Source organism: Mus pahari, chromosome 14, assembly GCF_900095145.1.
Source record: "Mus pahari chromosome 14, PAHARI_EIJ_v1.1, whole genome shotgun sequence".
Classification (NCBI taxonomy): Eukaryota; Metazoa; Chordata; class Mammalia; order Rodentia; family Muridae; genus Mus; species Mus pahari.
Genome location: NC_034603.1, coordinates 54,162,845 through 54,179,743, shown reverse-complemented (window position 1 = coordinate 54,179,743; position 16,899 = coordinate 54,162,845). Strand labels below are relative to the sequence as shown.

The 16,899-nt window shown below is 40.2% G+C and overlaps 1 protein-coding gene across 3 annotated transcripts in view; it reads left to right on the top strand.

The window, feature by feature from the left end:
• Rps6kb1 (ribosomal protein S6 kinase B1) overlaps positions 1-16,899 on the top strand; it is a 45,821-nt gene that overhangs the window by 18,925 nt on the left and 9,997 nt on the right. The window contains exons 5-12 of one of the 3 annotated variants that reach the window (XM_021212052.2): positions 4,650-4,797; positions 7,017-7,074; positions 8,463-8,563; positions 11,023-11,113; positions 11,269-11,359; positions 12,029-12,136; positions 13,197-13,259; positions 13,634-13,711. In XM_021212052.2, coding sequence (XP_021067711.1) covers positions 4,650-4,797; positions 7,017-7,074; positions 8,463-8,563; positions 11,023-11,113; positions 11,269-11,359; positions 12,029-12,136; positions 13,197-13,259; positions 13,634-13,711 — 738 coding nt within the window. Of the gene's footprint in view, positions 1-4,649; positions 4,798-7,016; positions 7,075-7,264; positions 7,305-7,404; positions 7,504-7,666; positions 7,913-8,462; positions 8,564-11,022; positions 11,114-11,268; positions 11,364-12,028; positions 12,137-13,196; positions 13,260-13,633; positions 13,712-16,899 lie in introns of those variants that run through there. The other 2 variants (XM_029545921.1, XM_029545920.1) reach the window with 2 other exon arrangements.

The following is a 16,899-nucleotide window of genomic DNA, read 5'->3' as shown; positions in this document are numbered from 1 at the left end:
CCCCCCCCCAAACAATTTTATTATTTGTGTTTCTGGGCATGTGTCCATGCATCACACCTCAATATGAGTGAGTGCTTTTTCACGTTGTGTTTTTGCTTTCATTGATACTTTGCCTTGACTCTGTGTCTGTGATACTCTTGTTCCTGGGTCATCACTGATTTTCCAGATGCTAAATCCAGTAGTCTTTACTTAGAGACCTAATTTACCACAGATCTTTTGGTTTTTTTAGGATTTATTTATTTGTATTTTACATGTATGAGTGTTGCCTGTATGTAGTATGTTTGTACATAACATGCATGCCTGGTGTGTGTGAGAGAGCCATGTGCAGCTCTTTATGTGGGTTTGGGGAATTTGAACTCAGCTCCTCAGGTTCTCATGTTTACAGAGCTGTTGCTGTGACGGTCATCTCCTAGGGCCATATGCTGTAGTTTGTCTATCCACCCTCCATTCTTCTCTGCTGCCACATATGTGTAATTCCTCCTAAATTCTGATATCTGTTCAGTTTTTAAGAGGAATTGTTTTGTTCCACTTTTTGAAGAAAACATTTTATTATTTTATGTGTGTGAGTATTTTGCCTGCACATATGCCTGTGCATTTCTGGCACCCATAGAGGCCTGACGAGCATGACAGATCTCCTGGGACTGAAGTTACAGGACAGTTTGAGCCACTGAGTTGGTGCTAGGAATTGAATCTGAGTCCTCTGGAAAAGCAGCTCTTAACTGCAGAGCCATCTTTCCAGCCCTGAATTGTTCATCTTTTGAGTTGGTCAATTTTTAACTTTCATTTAAAAGTGATTTATTTCATGTGTATGGGTATTTTACTTGGATGTATTCTCTGCACCAATGCTAAACATCTCTATTTTGCTGAACATTGAAATTTTTTTTGGGGGGGGGAGGGGTTGGTTTTTTTGAGACAGGGTTTCTCTGTATAGCCCTGGCTGTCCTGGAACTCACTCTAGACCAGGTTGACCTTGAACTCAGAAATTCGCCTGCCTCTGCCTCCCAAGTGCTAGCATTAAAGGCATATGCCACCTCTGCCGGCTGAGCATTCAATTTTGGGGGGGGGGCTGGGGGGGTTCGAGACAAGGTTTCTCTGTATAGCTCTGGCTGTCATGGAACTCAACTCTGTAGACTAGGCTGGCCTCGAACTGGGAAATCCACTTGACTCTGCCTCCCAAGTGCTGGGATTAAAGGTGTGCACTGCCTGGCAAGCCATTTCTTAGTCTCTGAAAAATTTGTTTTTTATGGAAGAGTCCAAATCAGTTATTTGACTCATAACCACCTGCAGTTCCGAACTCAAAGGGGGTTAGATACTTCTGGCCTCTGAGGATACCTGCACTTACTTGCATGTACCCTACACACATACACACACTTAAAAGAGAAATATTTATTTTACTTTTGAAACATGTAGTCCTGGCTGCCCTGAAAACTCACTCTGTAGACCAGGCTGGCCTTGAACTCACAGAGATCTGCCTGCCGCCACCTCCCAGTTTCTGAGATTAAAGGCATGTTCCATCATGCCGGACAAGAAAATTTTTCAAAAAAAAACCATAATGGTTTTTGCTTTGTCTTTTGTTTTTAAAGAATCAAAGCCAGAAGTTGGGCATAGTAGTACAGACCTATAATCACAGCATTTAGGAAGCTAATGCAGGATTTTAAGTTGAAGCCAGTGTGGGCTACGTAGTAAAACCATTTCTCAAACCCAGGAAAACCTTGGGATGTGGCTTGGTTGATAGAATGCTTTTCTAACATGCAAAAAGCCCTGATTTGCTCTGGAACCCATTGTGCATGTGTTGTGGCACATGCTTGCCAGTAACTTAACTTGGGAGGTGCAGAGAAGAGGATCAGAAGTTCAAAGTCATTCTTGTCTACACAGTGAGTTTGAAGTCAGCCGGAAATACATGGTACGAAATTAAAAGAAAAGTCTAGAAAAAGAAAAATAGAATTGGTACAAGGGACAGTGGCTTACCAAGCTGATGAGGGCAGGACCACTTTGCTCGGGAATTCAAGATCAGTCTGGGCAGCAAAAGAGTACCTTTTCTCAAAAAGAACTGACTAAGGAGTCAGTGTGAGCTGGGCATGGTGTTCATGCTTGTAACCCACCTCTTCAGATGTAACACTTAAGGCCTGCTGGAGCTTCAGAGTGAGATTCAACCTCAAAAGCCCCCAGACAAGGAAGAACCAGTCTACACTTCTCTTTCTCTGTGTTATCTGTTTCTATTATAATTCATTGTAGTTCTCAAATGCTAAGGAGAAGTCTGTTTTGTTTTTTAAGTTAGTTTTTATTTGTTTTATTTTAGAAATAGCATCTCCTACTTGTTGCTTAGGGTTGCCTAGAACTCACTGTATGTAGTTCAGACTTGGCTCAAACTTCTGGAAATTCTGCCTTAGCCTCTTGCATGCTGGGATTATAGGTTTGTATCACAACTGTGGTGCAGGGGATTAAACCCAAGGCTTCCTGTATGTTAAACCAGAACTATACCTGTTGAGCCACATCCCCAGTCCAAGAGTGCACAGTTTAAAGTTACTTAGTGTCTTTCCTTCTGCTTCTGTGACAAGTTATCACCAGAGCATTCTTGTTTGTAGGTTTGGTTTGTTTGTTTGTCTATGTAGTCCTGCCCATCCTGGAGCTTATCCGCTGTGAAGACCTGGCTGGCCTTAAACTCTTAGAGCTCCCCCTGCTTCTGCTGGGACTAAAGGTGTGCCCACTAGGCTGGTCAGTTTGTGTATTTCTGTAGTGCTTACTTTTATTTTACATTTCTGTCCTTGATTATATTTTATTCTTAGGGTATGTAAAGTTATTAACAGTCAGAAATTAAAATTACTATAATTGCAATAACTAATTTAAAAAGATGATGGATGGCAAATCATTGAGATTTAACTCATCAAATATACTTAAAAGTTGAATTCTCTTTTTTTTTTTTTTTTTTTGGTTTTTTGAGACAGGGTTTCTCTGTATAGCCCTGGCTGTCCTGGAACTCACTTTGTAGACCAGGGTGGCCTCGAACTCAGAAATCCACGTGCCTCTGTCTCCCAAGCGCTGGGACTAAAGGCGTGCGCCACCACTGCCCGGCTGAATTCTTTTTTTTTTTTCTTCTTCTTTTTTTTTTTTTTCTAACCGTCAGCTTTGAGGCTTTCTTAGTTGTGTTTAATCTTGTAGATAGAAACCAGTTATATGTTTGCGTGGATTGATTTTCTCAATCAGGGTCTTATGGTGGTGTTCTGGTTGGCTTGGCATAAATAAGTTGACCTCAAACTTTCAAGTGCTGGACTCCTAGGCCTCCATCATCATGCCCAGCTTAGGTTTGTACTCTTCCTCATTCTTTGATGAAATGGAGCATATACTATATGGACTGTAAGTGATACAGTACTTTAATGTGTTCTTTTCACCTCACCTTCTTAGAAATGCTGCTTATTCTTTTTATGGCTGTAACTTTCAGCCAATATATGACAATATATTACATTCAGTTTGTTTCTAGTCTTTTAACCTTTGTAGATATTGTTACAGCTGATAATATATGTAAGTGTCCCGTAATACTGGGGGCTTAACTACTGGAATAATTTCCTGGAACTTATGCTTAATGTGTCCAAACCTACATAATTTTCTCAAAATGCTTTTATTATTGTTGTTGTTATTGTTATTATTATTATTATTATCAAGCTCTTACGTAGTTTAGACTTACCTCAAACTTATTAATTACCATAACTGGCCCTGAACTCTTGATCTTCCTGCTTCTGTCTCTTTCAAGTGCTGAAATTATAGGAATGTGCCTTCACACTGGTCTTTCATTATTTCTTAAAACAAGTCAGGCTACAAGCACAAATGACAAACCTTTGGCCTAATTTTTATTTATCTTCATTTTCTTAGTTGTAAGGCAATTTCCCTAGGTTCTTGTACTGGGCACCTGCTTTTTTCTCACTTCTTCCCTAAACATCTCAGTTCCACTCAAAGCTGAGTGTTATTCAGTACACTCGTCTCAGTAGGTCTCCTGTCACTCATCTCAGTAGGTCTCTTTTGTCACTAGGCTTTCAGCACTCTCCCTGGATGTACAGCCTCCCATTTCTTAGCCTCTGTGTCCTCCTCCAGCTGAATCTAACCACTCGTTGCATGGTGGATGCCCTGGACACACCCCGCCCTGTCAGACCCCTTTTCCATGGAGTGGTTTTTAAACGCCCACATTTCACTTTAACTTGGCAGCTTTGGTGGCGGTTGCTCAGGAAAGCATCTTGCCAGGTTGCGTGCACCTGCTCTGCTTCCCATAGCATTCTGTTCTTGCTTTCATTGACATCTTTTCTCTTGATACTCTGGGCTACAAGGACAGGATTCCTTATTTTATTTCTGCTCTCTTGGCCGAAAGTTAGGGGCACACTAAAAGGTCTCACCTGTTAGTGATTATATGCATAAACTTGATCTGTTTACAGATGCCTAGAAAAACCTGCCTTGGTTTTTATTTACATATTTACTACAAAAACCTCAGCAAATTTCGATATTTATAAACAGTGAGTAGCCTCCATTACCCTCACCCACCCAATAGTTTCTGGTAGAAACTATTCTGTGTTAGCCAGAAAAGCATAAAGTAGATTTTTCCAGTTACTCTAGGATAAAAATGTTCACTATTTTGTTCTTATAGATCATCTCTTTTCCTTTAGGCAATGATAGTAAGAAATGCTAAGGACACAGCCCATACAAAAGCAGAGNGGAATATTCTGGAGGAAGTAAAACACCCTTTCATTGTGGACTTAATTTATGCCTTTCAGACCGGTGGGAAACTCTACCTCATCCTTGAGTATCTCAGTGGTTAGTACATACTGGCTTCAAACATTTCTTTCCAGTGAAAAATGCTTTCTTCTCATTGTGAACAAGGCTAAAAATTGATGAATACATCGAAGAAAGAAATTCACATGTGAACAAATGGTTCTATTTACAGACGACCATGGAGGAAACTTGGAAGGTTTTGCTATCTGTAAAATTTTACTTAAAATCTCCTTGTAATCAAGTATTAACACAGTAATAAGATGGGTTATCTACTGTAATCCACATACCCCATTAAATATTCTAAATCAAAATGTGGAAGCTTACTGAGACAAGAGACTGAATTTTTTTTTTTTTTTTTTTTTGGTTTTTCGAGACAGGGTTTCTATGTGTAGCCCTGGCTGTCCTGGAATTCACTCTGTAGACCAGGCTAGCCTCGAACTCAGAAATCCGCCTGCCTCTGCCTCCTGAATGCTAGGATTAAAGGCGTGTGCCACCACGCCCGGCCTGAATATTTTTGAATTACATCTTTCAATCACATTTTCAAGGACCTGCTCCCTGCTGGGAATTTAAACTCCCTTTTATTTTGTCTTTGGTTTGTTTGTTTGAGATAAGGTCTCATTCTGCAAACCAGGCTGGCCTGAAACTCACTGTGTGACTGATTGCACCTTTGAGTTCTAGCAGTCCTGCAAAGCCTCACGAGTGTGCAAGTGTGAACTACCACATGTGGTTCCTGAACCGTCCACATCACAGATGTGCACACACACCTGGTATTTTCTGTCTTTCTTTTTTCTTAGACAAGATCTCTTTATATAGTTCTGACTGTCCTGGAACTCACTATGTAGACCAGGCTGGCTTCGAACTCAGAGATTGGCCTGAGTGCTAACATTAAAGGCATGTGCCACCACGCCTGGCATACCTGCACCAAGTTTCATACTACCTCTTATCATGGACCTGAAAGCTTCACAATTTCACTCCTTTTTTGTTAATGCTGCTTATCTTGTGATTTTATTTTATAATTTCAGATTTATAAAGATTTTATGAGTAGTACAGGGCTCCTGCTTCACCTAGGTTTTCTAGTGTGGAATTACTGCCCTCTCACCTAGAGCCTCCACATTCCACCCTCTCATTGCATTTGATTATCTTCCCTTCATGCATATGCATGTATGTACATACATATGCACACATACATAGTCAAAGATTTATACAACAAACTCTAACATTGACTTTCTAAGTTCAAGGACATTTTCTTATGTAACTAGTTATAATCAGGACATTAATATTAATATAATAACTTTTAGGTTTCTTTAATATGGAACAGTTCCATAGTCTGTCTTTGTCACATTGACATGTTTTAAAATGTATATAGCACAGTTTCTGTAGATTGTCATCAATTTGAGTTTCTCTGATGTTTCTTTAGGATTGAGGTTATACATTTTGACAGAACTGTCCAAGTGACACTGTGTTCCTTTTCAGCGTTCAGAACAGGGGGTGCATAGTATTTAGACCTTTGCCCCACTGCTCTCGGTGTTCATTGTGGTCACATGATGGCTGCTGGTTTTTAGTAAGTGTCTCTTGAGATACTTTGGGATTACTTCAGAATCTCAGCTCATCAGGCTTTCAGGTCTAGTGTTGGCGTCCATTGCTTCCTAACTGTAACAGTTACCAGTGTCTGCCAAGGGCTTTCTTACCCAGTCCTGCCACTTTCATTTATTACTGTACTTGGCACTCTACTGCAACTGAGAGCTTTCCACTTTCCATGGAGACCCGTATCTGTTTGTTTATTTACATCACTATGGGGTCCTGGATTTTACAGTATAATCCTTTATTACTATTTACTTTGATATTCAAATTATGTCAATGTCAAGTTCATTCAGTTTATATAAGGTTTCTGAAAAAAAGAAATGTCATATTCAGTAAAATTTAGGTGACTTAATTGTGTACTTACTTTTTTACATATGAGAAAAACACTAGAGAGGCTTTACTCAAGACTGTTTAAACTGCAGGCCGAAAGTCTATATATTTTGAAATTTGCAGGTGTAAAAGTTTCAAGCCAATTTTAGTTCTTAAACTTAGAGATTTTAATAGAATAACAATGCCACTAAAAATAGCTTCCTGGAGACTTTAAAACCCCAGTTTTAGCAGCTTTTTGTTTTTGTTTTTTAATTTTTAAGAAGTCAAATCTTACAAATAGAAGAAAGTACAAACTCATTACAAGAGGACTGGAAGTAAAGATATTTATTCCTAATATGTTTCCTTTGTAGGAGGAGAACTATTTATGCAGTTAGAAAGAGAGGGAATATTCATGGAAGACACAGCGTGGTAAGTAAAGTTTTTGTGGTTGTATGGATTCAGGTCATGATTCATGTAATTCAAAGCAAAACTACCTTCCCACTGTGGGCAGCCACATGATTCAGTAAGTTGATCTGGAGGCAGTCAGTCACTCAGAGCATCAAGGGGGACCTTTGGGACTGGGCAGCTATTGGAGATCACGTGATTCCTTTGCCCCCAGGCCTTGGGTGGACCGCTCTTCACTGAATTTCCTTGACTTGGTAAGCTGCCTGCCTTGGTTGTGGGTGAGTGTGGTTTTCCAGTGAAATTTTGTATGTGGAGCAGTGGAAAGTATCAGAAATCATCTCCTCTTTTTTTTAGACTTTCCAGTTCCCAAGGTGCAGTCTTAGGGAGGTGATAACCCTGAACATACATCTGTGGATTGATTTTATAGCCAGAATGGGATCTGCCCTCCTATTCGTAAGATGGCATCTGCTTCAAATTAAAAATATACACATCCTTTTGTGAATTGACTGTATTGGGTAACAATAAATCAGTTTGACCTACACATTAATTGATTAGAAAACACTTAAATGTTTTTTCTATCTTAATTACCGAACTGCATTCCATTGTTTAATTTCAGGCCTTTTCTAACACAGAAGCTGCATTTAAGAGCCTTAGGGATGAAGTGCCCCTTTTTGGAGGAGGCTCTCTGAGCCCTGTGGAGGCTGTGGTCCTGCTAGCTGTGAAACTGCCTCAGTCCTCTAGGACACACCCTNTCCCTCCTGGAGTAATCTGCAGGATTGCAACATTGTTACACAGCCAGTATTGCAGTGCTTTGTGCTTTTCGAATCCAGACAGGGTTGATTCAGCCCTTTATTCTTTTGAGGTAGATAAATTTGAGTGTCACACAGTTTATAGTTGTGGGCCGGCTGGCAAGAGGGTGGGCAGATACTGTGGGCATTGCTGTCTGTTAATACACAGTCGTATTATCTAAGGGATGAGTGGGCTTCTACAGGTCAGGCCATTAGGACCAAGACTTGATCTCTCAGAATAATAAAGTCCCTATTTCCTGTGGAATCTTAAAAATTGGGGGAGGGTGGGAAGAATTTGTTTGATCTGTATGACTGTTGGCGTAATTCCTACACAGAGAGATTAGAACCTAATCAGTAGTAGTTAGAATAGACTGGACACCTTTGCGCTTTTAGCACTATGTTCTAATGGAAAAATTAAAACAGGGTAGAGCTTGACTAAGATGAGTGACAAATGCCCCCCTCATTGTGGCAACAACCTGTGCCATCTCTTCCCAGTATATTCTTTTGCCCCCACTAATTTGGTCTTTGGTGCATGTCTGTTTCTTTCAAGGAATTTTGTTCCATACATAAACTGCTTTGGATAGATTACTTTTTAAATTTTTATTAAATCACTTTTGTTTCCAGCTTTTACTTGGCTGAAATCTCCATGGCTTTGGGGCATTTACATCAAAAAGGGATCATCTACAGAGATCTGAAGCCGGAGAACATCATGCTTAATCATCAAGGTGGAGATTTATCATGAACAATTCTGTAGTAAATAGTCAGCTTACCATCTTTCCACATGATGATAGGCCATTTTCAAGGCTCCCATGTTTATCTCTGTCTTGTTGCATATATTTCCCCCTCAGAATGTATAGCATCACAGTACTTTACAGTACTTATCTAGTATTTTATTATTGAGCTTAAGTAGAGTTGAACATATTAGCCATTCTTTACAACTTAAAAAAAAGTTATATAAAATGTTTTGACTCCAAAGCCAATTCAGATGTTGATTTATGTCATTGTGTTTTAATGACAAAAACACAGAAGCAAAACCTGTTTGTTTTCTTAGATACAGTTTTTTGTACATGCATCTGGCATTGAACTTAGGGTCTTCCTGCCTCAATCTCCCAAGTATAGAGCTTACATATGTGTACCACCACCATGTAGCTAAAAGCAAAACTTTTTATAATAAATTTTAACTAATGTTTGAAGAAGAAAAAGACTGAAATTGAACTACATTATTTGATATAGCCCCCATAATAAAATATTCCCTAGGCATAGATTAATCAGAGAAACAAACATTCTGTATAGCTATCAGTATAACAAAGCAAGCATTGGTTATAGCTCCATGCTTCTACAGCTCAATTTCTGCTGCTGTAGTGTGAGCTGGGAAGGCTTTGCAGTTTACTCAAGGAGCAAACTAGCAGACCAAGGCATCTACAAGGTTGTGAGCATTTGCTGATCCTTAGGTCTCCATAGGACGATTTATGAGGTAGTTAATCAATGTAAACTCTTATACAGAAAATGGTGAGGTCTATATAAATGTTACAAATGGTACTTTTTAAAAATTTGTTTGTGAGGGACTGGAGAGATGGCTCAGGGTTAAGAACATCTCCTGCTCATGCAGAGGACCTGGGTTTAATTCCAGGTGTCTTACAACATCTGAAACTTTACTTCCTGGGAACCTGAAACTAGGGTTTGCTGGCACCAGGCACACATATAGTATACATATATACACATAGGCAAAACCCTCATACATCTGAAATAAAAGAAAAAAAACAAAACTTTTTTTAATGGAAAAAAAAGATAGAATTGACAAACTGAATTGTTAGAACCATGTCTGTATTCCTCCCTTCCTATCTCAAACCTGCATTCTGATTCTGAATTCTTTGCTGATGATTTTAAGGTATTTAAATTATTTTTTCTGTTATGAGAACTGAACCCTGTTCTTTGTGCGTGCTACCACCAAGCTATGGCCCCCAACCCTTCTGATTCTCAGTTCTAATGTAAAGGATAGAACAAGAGAATGGTGGAATAGCAAAATTACTTTTTAAATCCATAACTTTGGATATATCTATGAGATAAAAATGAGAATAAAAGCTATGGCCAGGTATAGAAGCACACAACCTATAATTATAGCACTGTAGATTTTAAATAAAGAGAATCACATTCAAGGGTATTCTGAGTAGGTAATTGAGTTCCAGGCCAGGTTCTGTCTCCTGCCCAGATCCAGTCTCCAGAAGGGTTCTGAGGGGCTGGAGAGATGGCTCCGTGGCTAAGACCATGTTCTGCTTAGCTATAGACCTGGGATCCCAGCACTACATATTGGCTCACAGCCATTATAACTCCAGGTTCAGGGTTTCTGAGCCCTCTATGGCTTAGGCATCAGTACATATGTTGCATTTACATTCATGCAGGCAGAATTACTTATACACATAAAATAAATTTCTTAAAAATGAGAAAATTAAAAAATAAATATAGCCCAGTTTCTTCTTTTGTATCAGAATGTAGAAGATGTTTACAGTTGAATAAATGTAAGTGAGCCATTGCCTTTTGTCTGAAAGCAACTTCAGTTATAGGACCCTTGCTGTTGGTGAGCCACTGATGAATTAAATGACAGCTGAGAGAAACTTATCTGAGATAATCTTTGTATAAGGTGGAGTTCCACCTTCTGGAACAGAAATGGTTATCCTATGCAAATTTTAGTTCTTTTCCTTCACTGGCATCTTTTGGCAGTAAATAATTGAATTTGTTTCTGCTAACTGATAGCATTTGGCATAGTAAGCCAAATGGTAACTTTGTGAGACTGTTACAAGAACTATTAAGTACACTGTGAAGAAACAATATAGTTGAAGTATGCTATGAGTTTTGTTTGAATACATAACATTTACTAAGGATATATTACTTAAGCCAGATTTTGAAAGGAGCTTTTTCAGGACAGAACAGAATTCTGCATATAGGTAAAGCCAGAGCTTTAGACAGTTGCGTTAGTTTCTGTATTTCCTCTTACAGCACTGATTATATCACTGGCAGTACCCTGTCTTTAAGTAATTTTTAACCCATAGTAGATATGGCATCTAGTTCTCAGCATCTTCAAGAAAAGTTAGAAAGGAAAAGCTAAGTGGAAAGAATTACCTGTTTGCTCAAATACTGCATATACTTGAAAATTTAAAAATAATCATGCTTTAATCTTTCATTGTAGGTCATGTGAAACTAACAGACTTTGGACTATGCAAAGAATCTATTCATGATGGAACAGNCACACACACATTTTGTGGAACAATAGAATACATGTGAGAGCTGCATGTTAAAAGAAATATAACTGGTTTGGGGGTAATATCTAACTTTTACCTGGTTTAAATTACTCTTAGTTTTCTTAGTTTAGTAATTTTATTCAGATGATATGAATATGAGTAAATTGTAAGGAATGTTATTTTTCTCATTGTAGGGCCCCTGAAATCTTAATGAGAAGCGGCCACAACCGTGCTGTGGATTGGTGGAGTTTGGGAGCATTAATGTATGACATGCTGACTGGAGCAGTAGGTGCACGTTAAACCTGCATGTGTTATGCTCTGTGCTGGACAGTTACTAAGCCATTAGTGAGAGCACTTTGCTGTGGTTTTAGAACATGTTCCTGGTGGAATTACTTTCAAAGCAGAAATATTTGTTGTTATTATAGTTTAGCATTAATAGTAGCTTATGATTTTGAGGGATTCCATATTTTTAAAGATACTTTTATTAAAGTGGCATTTGTAGGGGTTAGAGAGATTGCTCAGTGGTTGAAGAGTGAAGTCTGCCCAAGTCTCAGGTCCCAGCATCTTATCAGGTTGTACACAGCCTCCTGTAACTATAGTTCTGGGTGATCTGATGCCTCTGGTCTTTGTGGGTACCCACACACATGTGCACAAACCCACAACACCATGCGTACACATAATTAAAAATGACTGACCTATGTCATGGCAGTCTAATGAAATACAGAGAGAAATGGGAGCATAAAATGAGATGCCTGGCGGATCACACGAGACTTCTAAGTTATTGCTCCTTAGGCTTCCCTGCTTAAAGCCAAAGGTCTCTGAATTAACTAATTCTAAACATGCTTTCTTATCTCAATGTATAACCATCCAATTCAGGAACTAGATAATATTCTTAATTAAAACTTGGTTTTATATGCTAATTTTTTTTTTTTTTTTTTTTTTTTTTACTCCTAGCCTCCATTTACTGGGGAGAATAGAAAGAAAACAATTGACAAAATCCTCAAATGTAAACTTAATTTGCCTCCCTACCTCACACAAGAAGCTCGAGATCTGCTTAAAAAGGTAGGGCACTTAAATGACAACCTCATCAGCAAGGCTTAATGAGATAGAATTTGGTACACGCATACGCTCTCTCCCTCCCTCCCTCCCTCCCTCCCTCCCTCCCTCCCCTTCCTCCTCTTCCTCCTCCTCCTCCTTCTTCTCTCTCTCTCTCTCTCTCTCTCTCTCTCACACACACACACACACACACACACAGACACACACATATTCTTTCTCTTTCTCTCATACACACACACACTCACACATAACTCATCTCTTTTTCTCACACACACATACTCTCTCTCACATACATATACTCTCTCATACACATACCCCTATTCTCTCTCTTTCTCACACACACATTCATATTTTCTCTCTCTCTCTCTCTCTCTCTCTCTCTCTCTCTCTCTCTCTCTCATTCACACACCCTGGTTGTTTGCTTTTTGTTTTGTTTGCGACTCCCTATGTTGCACTGTATAGAACAGGCTGGACTCAAACTCAAGAGATCAGCCTGTTCCTGCCTCCGAGTCCTGGGGTTAAAGGTATGCACCACTGTGCCTGGCTCATGTAGTTTTATATAATTCTTTGAGTATGTCATGTGTGTGCATAGTTTCATCTTCACCTTTGCTTCAACCCTTCTAATGTCTCCAATGCCTTCCCCTCCCAACTTCGTGCTTTCCTTTTTTAAATAACCTACACAGTTCAGTTAGTTTTGCCTGCAATACTTTGGATATAGAGTTAACTACTTGAGCATGGGCAATATACTAGTGGCCATACCCCAAAGAAAAATTATTGCCCTTCCCCAAGAGCCAGTAGCTCCTTCAGTAAAGATGGGGTCTCCTAAGCCCTTCCCCATCTAAGAATTTACCTCATACTTGTTTAGAGTCATATATAGATACAAAACAGAAACGATTTGCAATTTTTTAAAGCAAAGTATATATTTAAAAGATTTTCTTTTGTTCTAAAACATTGTCTGGTATTAATAAATCATATCCCTTGAACACTAATGGGGACAACATTCTATAAAGGAGAGTCAATTCAATTAGTTACAAATTTTCATCAGTGATTCTTTTCTTCCCTAAAGCTGCTGAAAAGAAATGCTGCTTCTCGTCTTGGAGCTGGCCCTGGGGATGCTGGAGAAGTCCAAGTAGGAACTGAGATGTTTGGTGTTTGGGGGGATATAATGCTAATTTTGCTTATTTATGATGGTTATGTTGTGAGTACTCATATCCATTTAACCTATTTTGTGATTTATGACTTTAGGAAGGTAGTTTATGATTTCAGTCATTCCCCTTGGCTTTTTCTAGGCTCATCCATTTTTCAGACACATTAACTGGGAAGAACTTCTGGCTCGGAAGGTGGAACCTCCCTTTAAGNCTCTGTTGCAATCTGAAGAGCTGCTTGTGGACGTTGTACATCGTGGTGCGCACTAGGCTCCGCACCACGATGTACAACGTCCACAAGCAGATGACTTTAGGAAGGTAGTTTATGATTTCAGTCATTCCCCTTGGCTTTTTCTAGGCTCATCCATTTTTCAGACACATTAACTGGGAAGAACTTCTGGCTCGGAAGGTGGAACCTCCCTTTAAGCCTCTGTTGGTATGTATATAAGGAACCGTGTAATATGGGGAGACCCATGACTGTGGGTTAAAATGGGGTCCTGTGTCTGGCCCAGGCCTTGGGAGGTGGGATGCGTGAAGTGGGAAGTTTGCGTCCAGCTGTGAGAAGCTGCAGGACCCCTCTGTGGGGGTGGAGAAGCATAGTCTGGGGTCTCCGCAGACCTCCAGAGTTGGCTCGGGAGTCCTGGCCTCTATGCAGTCCGGCACTGACAGGTTCTCAAGGAGACCCCAGATACCGCTAGATGCCATGGAAGAGCTGAGAATTGAGTGGGGGCCCGTGAGCTGGCTCTGACCTGGGGCCTAGGAGAAAAGGGCAGGGGGAGAGCGCTCCACTGTTTCCTGCAGCGGAGAGAGTCCTTGGCTTGGATTGGTGGAGACCATGACTGAGAACACAGAGTCCTCCTGTGGAAGGTTAGGCATGGCTCTTTAGAGGAAGACCTGCTCCATTGCTCCAAGAGACAGTTCATGGTTTTACAGGTGCTTATTGTAGAAAGGTAGAGAGAAGGAGAGAGTAGAGCAGTAGAGGCCAGCCATGACCACGTGGAGAGAGAGGGGAAGGGAATGTGGAGAGAGAGGGGAGCAAGAGTGCAAGAGAGAAGCAAATGGGAAGCAGGAATAAGAGAGGGAGGAGGGGCAAGTGGCCACTTTTATAGTGGGTGGGCCTACTTGTCAGATAACTGTGGGGGTGGAGTCCAGACAGCTTACAGGACTGATGGCCACAGAATTATGGAGCTGGGGCCTAGTGTCAGGAGCCTAGTGTCTGGCAACAGGCCTTCCATTCCTTGCGGAGTAATTGTCTGCTGGGTCTCCGGGGTTTAAATCTAGCTCAACCAGAAAACAGGCTGCCTTTCACAGTCCCACACATAACTATCATTTTCAGTATTGGGGAATGACCCTGGGACCTCACACATGCCGTCCAGGTGCTCTCTCTTCACTGACACCTCAGTCCTGGTAATTATTTGAAATAAGAAAAATCAGAGAAAGCAGGTGTAGTGGAGAACTCCTGTATGATAGTATGTATTAATGACACCTGCAGTGACTCTTTTCAAATAAGATCACTCTCTGAGGAAGCAGGAGTGTGGATGTCAACACATGAATGTGAGGTCAAGGGAACATAAGTCAGTCTATAAAAATGCTTATGGTTAAAATAATGCTTATTTAATTTCTTTTCCCTCAGAACCTGAGGACATATGCTTTCTCTATTTTGGGGGATGTAGGTGAAGGAAGAGGAGAATGGGGCTAAAACCTTAATTAGGGTTTCCATTGCTTTGAAGAGACACCATAACCAAGGCAGCTCTTATAAAATAAAGTTAAAAACAAAAAAACAAAGAAAAAAAAACATTTAATTGAGGCTGACTTAGTTTCAGAGGTTTAGGTCATTGTCATCATGGTGGAAAGCATGGCAGCCTATAGGCAGACATGGTGCTGAAGGAGCTGAGAGTTCTACATTTCCATCCAAAGGCAGCCAGAAGGAGACTGTCTTTCAGGCAGCTAGGAAGGGGATCGCATTGCCCACCCTCTCAGTGACACATTTCCTAATAGCGCTACTCCCTGGACCAAGTATATTCCAACCAACACAGACTGATTATTATTTTATCACAGAGCATAAGATGAGCATAGACAGGACTGGAGAGATGGCTCAGTGCTTAAGAGAACTTGTTCTTGCAGAGGGACCAAGTTTTATCCACTGTACCCACATGGTAGCTCACAGTGGTCCATAACTACACTTCCAGGGGATCTAATACCTTCTGACCTCCAAGGGCACTAGGACATGCACGTAGTCCACAGAAAATACTCAAGAAATTTATGTAAACCTTAAGACATCAGTATACATGTATAGGGAGAATAATTAGCTCAGATACCTACTTCCTAACCTCAGAAATAATCTGGTCACAGAAGAGGGCACTGGAAGAGGGCACTGGATGCCATTACCGATGGTTGTGAGCCACCATGTGGTTGCTGGGAATTGAACTCAGGACCTCTGGAAGAACAATCAGTGTTCTTCACTGCTGAGCCATCTCTCCAGCCCTCAGGTCATCTTTTTTAAACATAAGCTTAACACATCACAGTTACATGGTTGATCAGTTTATTTTGATTTCCCTTTTTACTCATTATTTTCAATAAGGGGTCATAGTCTACATAGTTTAGGTACTCTCCTTCTTACTATATATAGATATCTTCTGGTCCTTCTGTTCTGTAGAACTACTCAGATTAGAATAAGTGTTTTTGGGTTTGTTTGTTTGTTTGTTTTTAATTTCTTGGAGTTTATTTCATGTGTATGGAGTATTTTGCTGCATATATATGCTATGCAGCAGAGTGTGTGCACTTGCCCGCCTTGTACTTGTGAAGGTCAGAAGAGGGCATCAGATCCCCTGGAGTTGGAGTTATGGTTATGAGCCACTACGTGGATGCTGGGAACTTAACCCAAGTCTTTTGGAAGAGCAGCAAGTGCTCTGAATGGCTAATCCATTTTTCCATCCCTGCATTCCTTACATTTTAATTTTTGCTCATTTTATCCTCACTGCATCATTTATTATGTTATCTCTTTCCAAATTAAGGAACTTGGGATACAGATGGAATTCTTGATGCTATATGCTTTGACAAGGAAGCTTATGGTTATAGTTTTATTTCTTTTAGAACAGTTAGTAGTCATTAATGAATCCCTATATGTCAATGGTTCTTAACCAGGGACCAAAGTCTAGAAGCATTTTGGTTGTGTTGCAGGAGGGCTCTGCTCCTAGGACCTACAACGTAAGTGCCAGCACATGACAGGAAGCTGTCTACTTTGAAGAATTATCAAGCCCAGGGGCTAGAGAGATGGTTCTGCAGTAAAAACTAGCACACTTGAGCTTTCAGAGAATCTAAGTTCAATTCCCAACACTAACATGGTGTCTTACAGCTGTCTGTAGCTCCAGGTCCAGTGGATCCTACACTTTCTGGCTTCTGTGGGCACCAGGCATGCATGTAGTACAAGCAAACACAGAGACACATAAAATAAAAAAATTAAAAGAATTAAAAATATCAAGGTCCATAATGTCAATAGTGCTGCCGTGAGAAATTCTAGTTCTGTGTTCTCATGTTGTTCATTCTTTATTAGCCACAAGTTTTCCATAAAGCAGACATCAGTTGTTTGGTTATCCAAGGTATAGTTGATACCAGGAATATAGG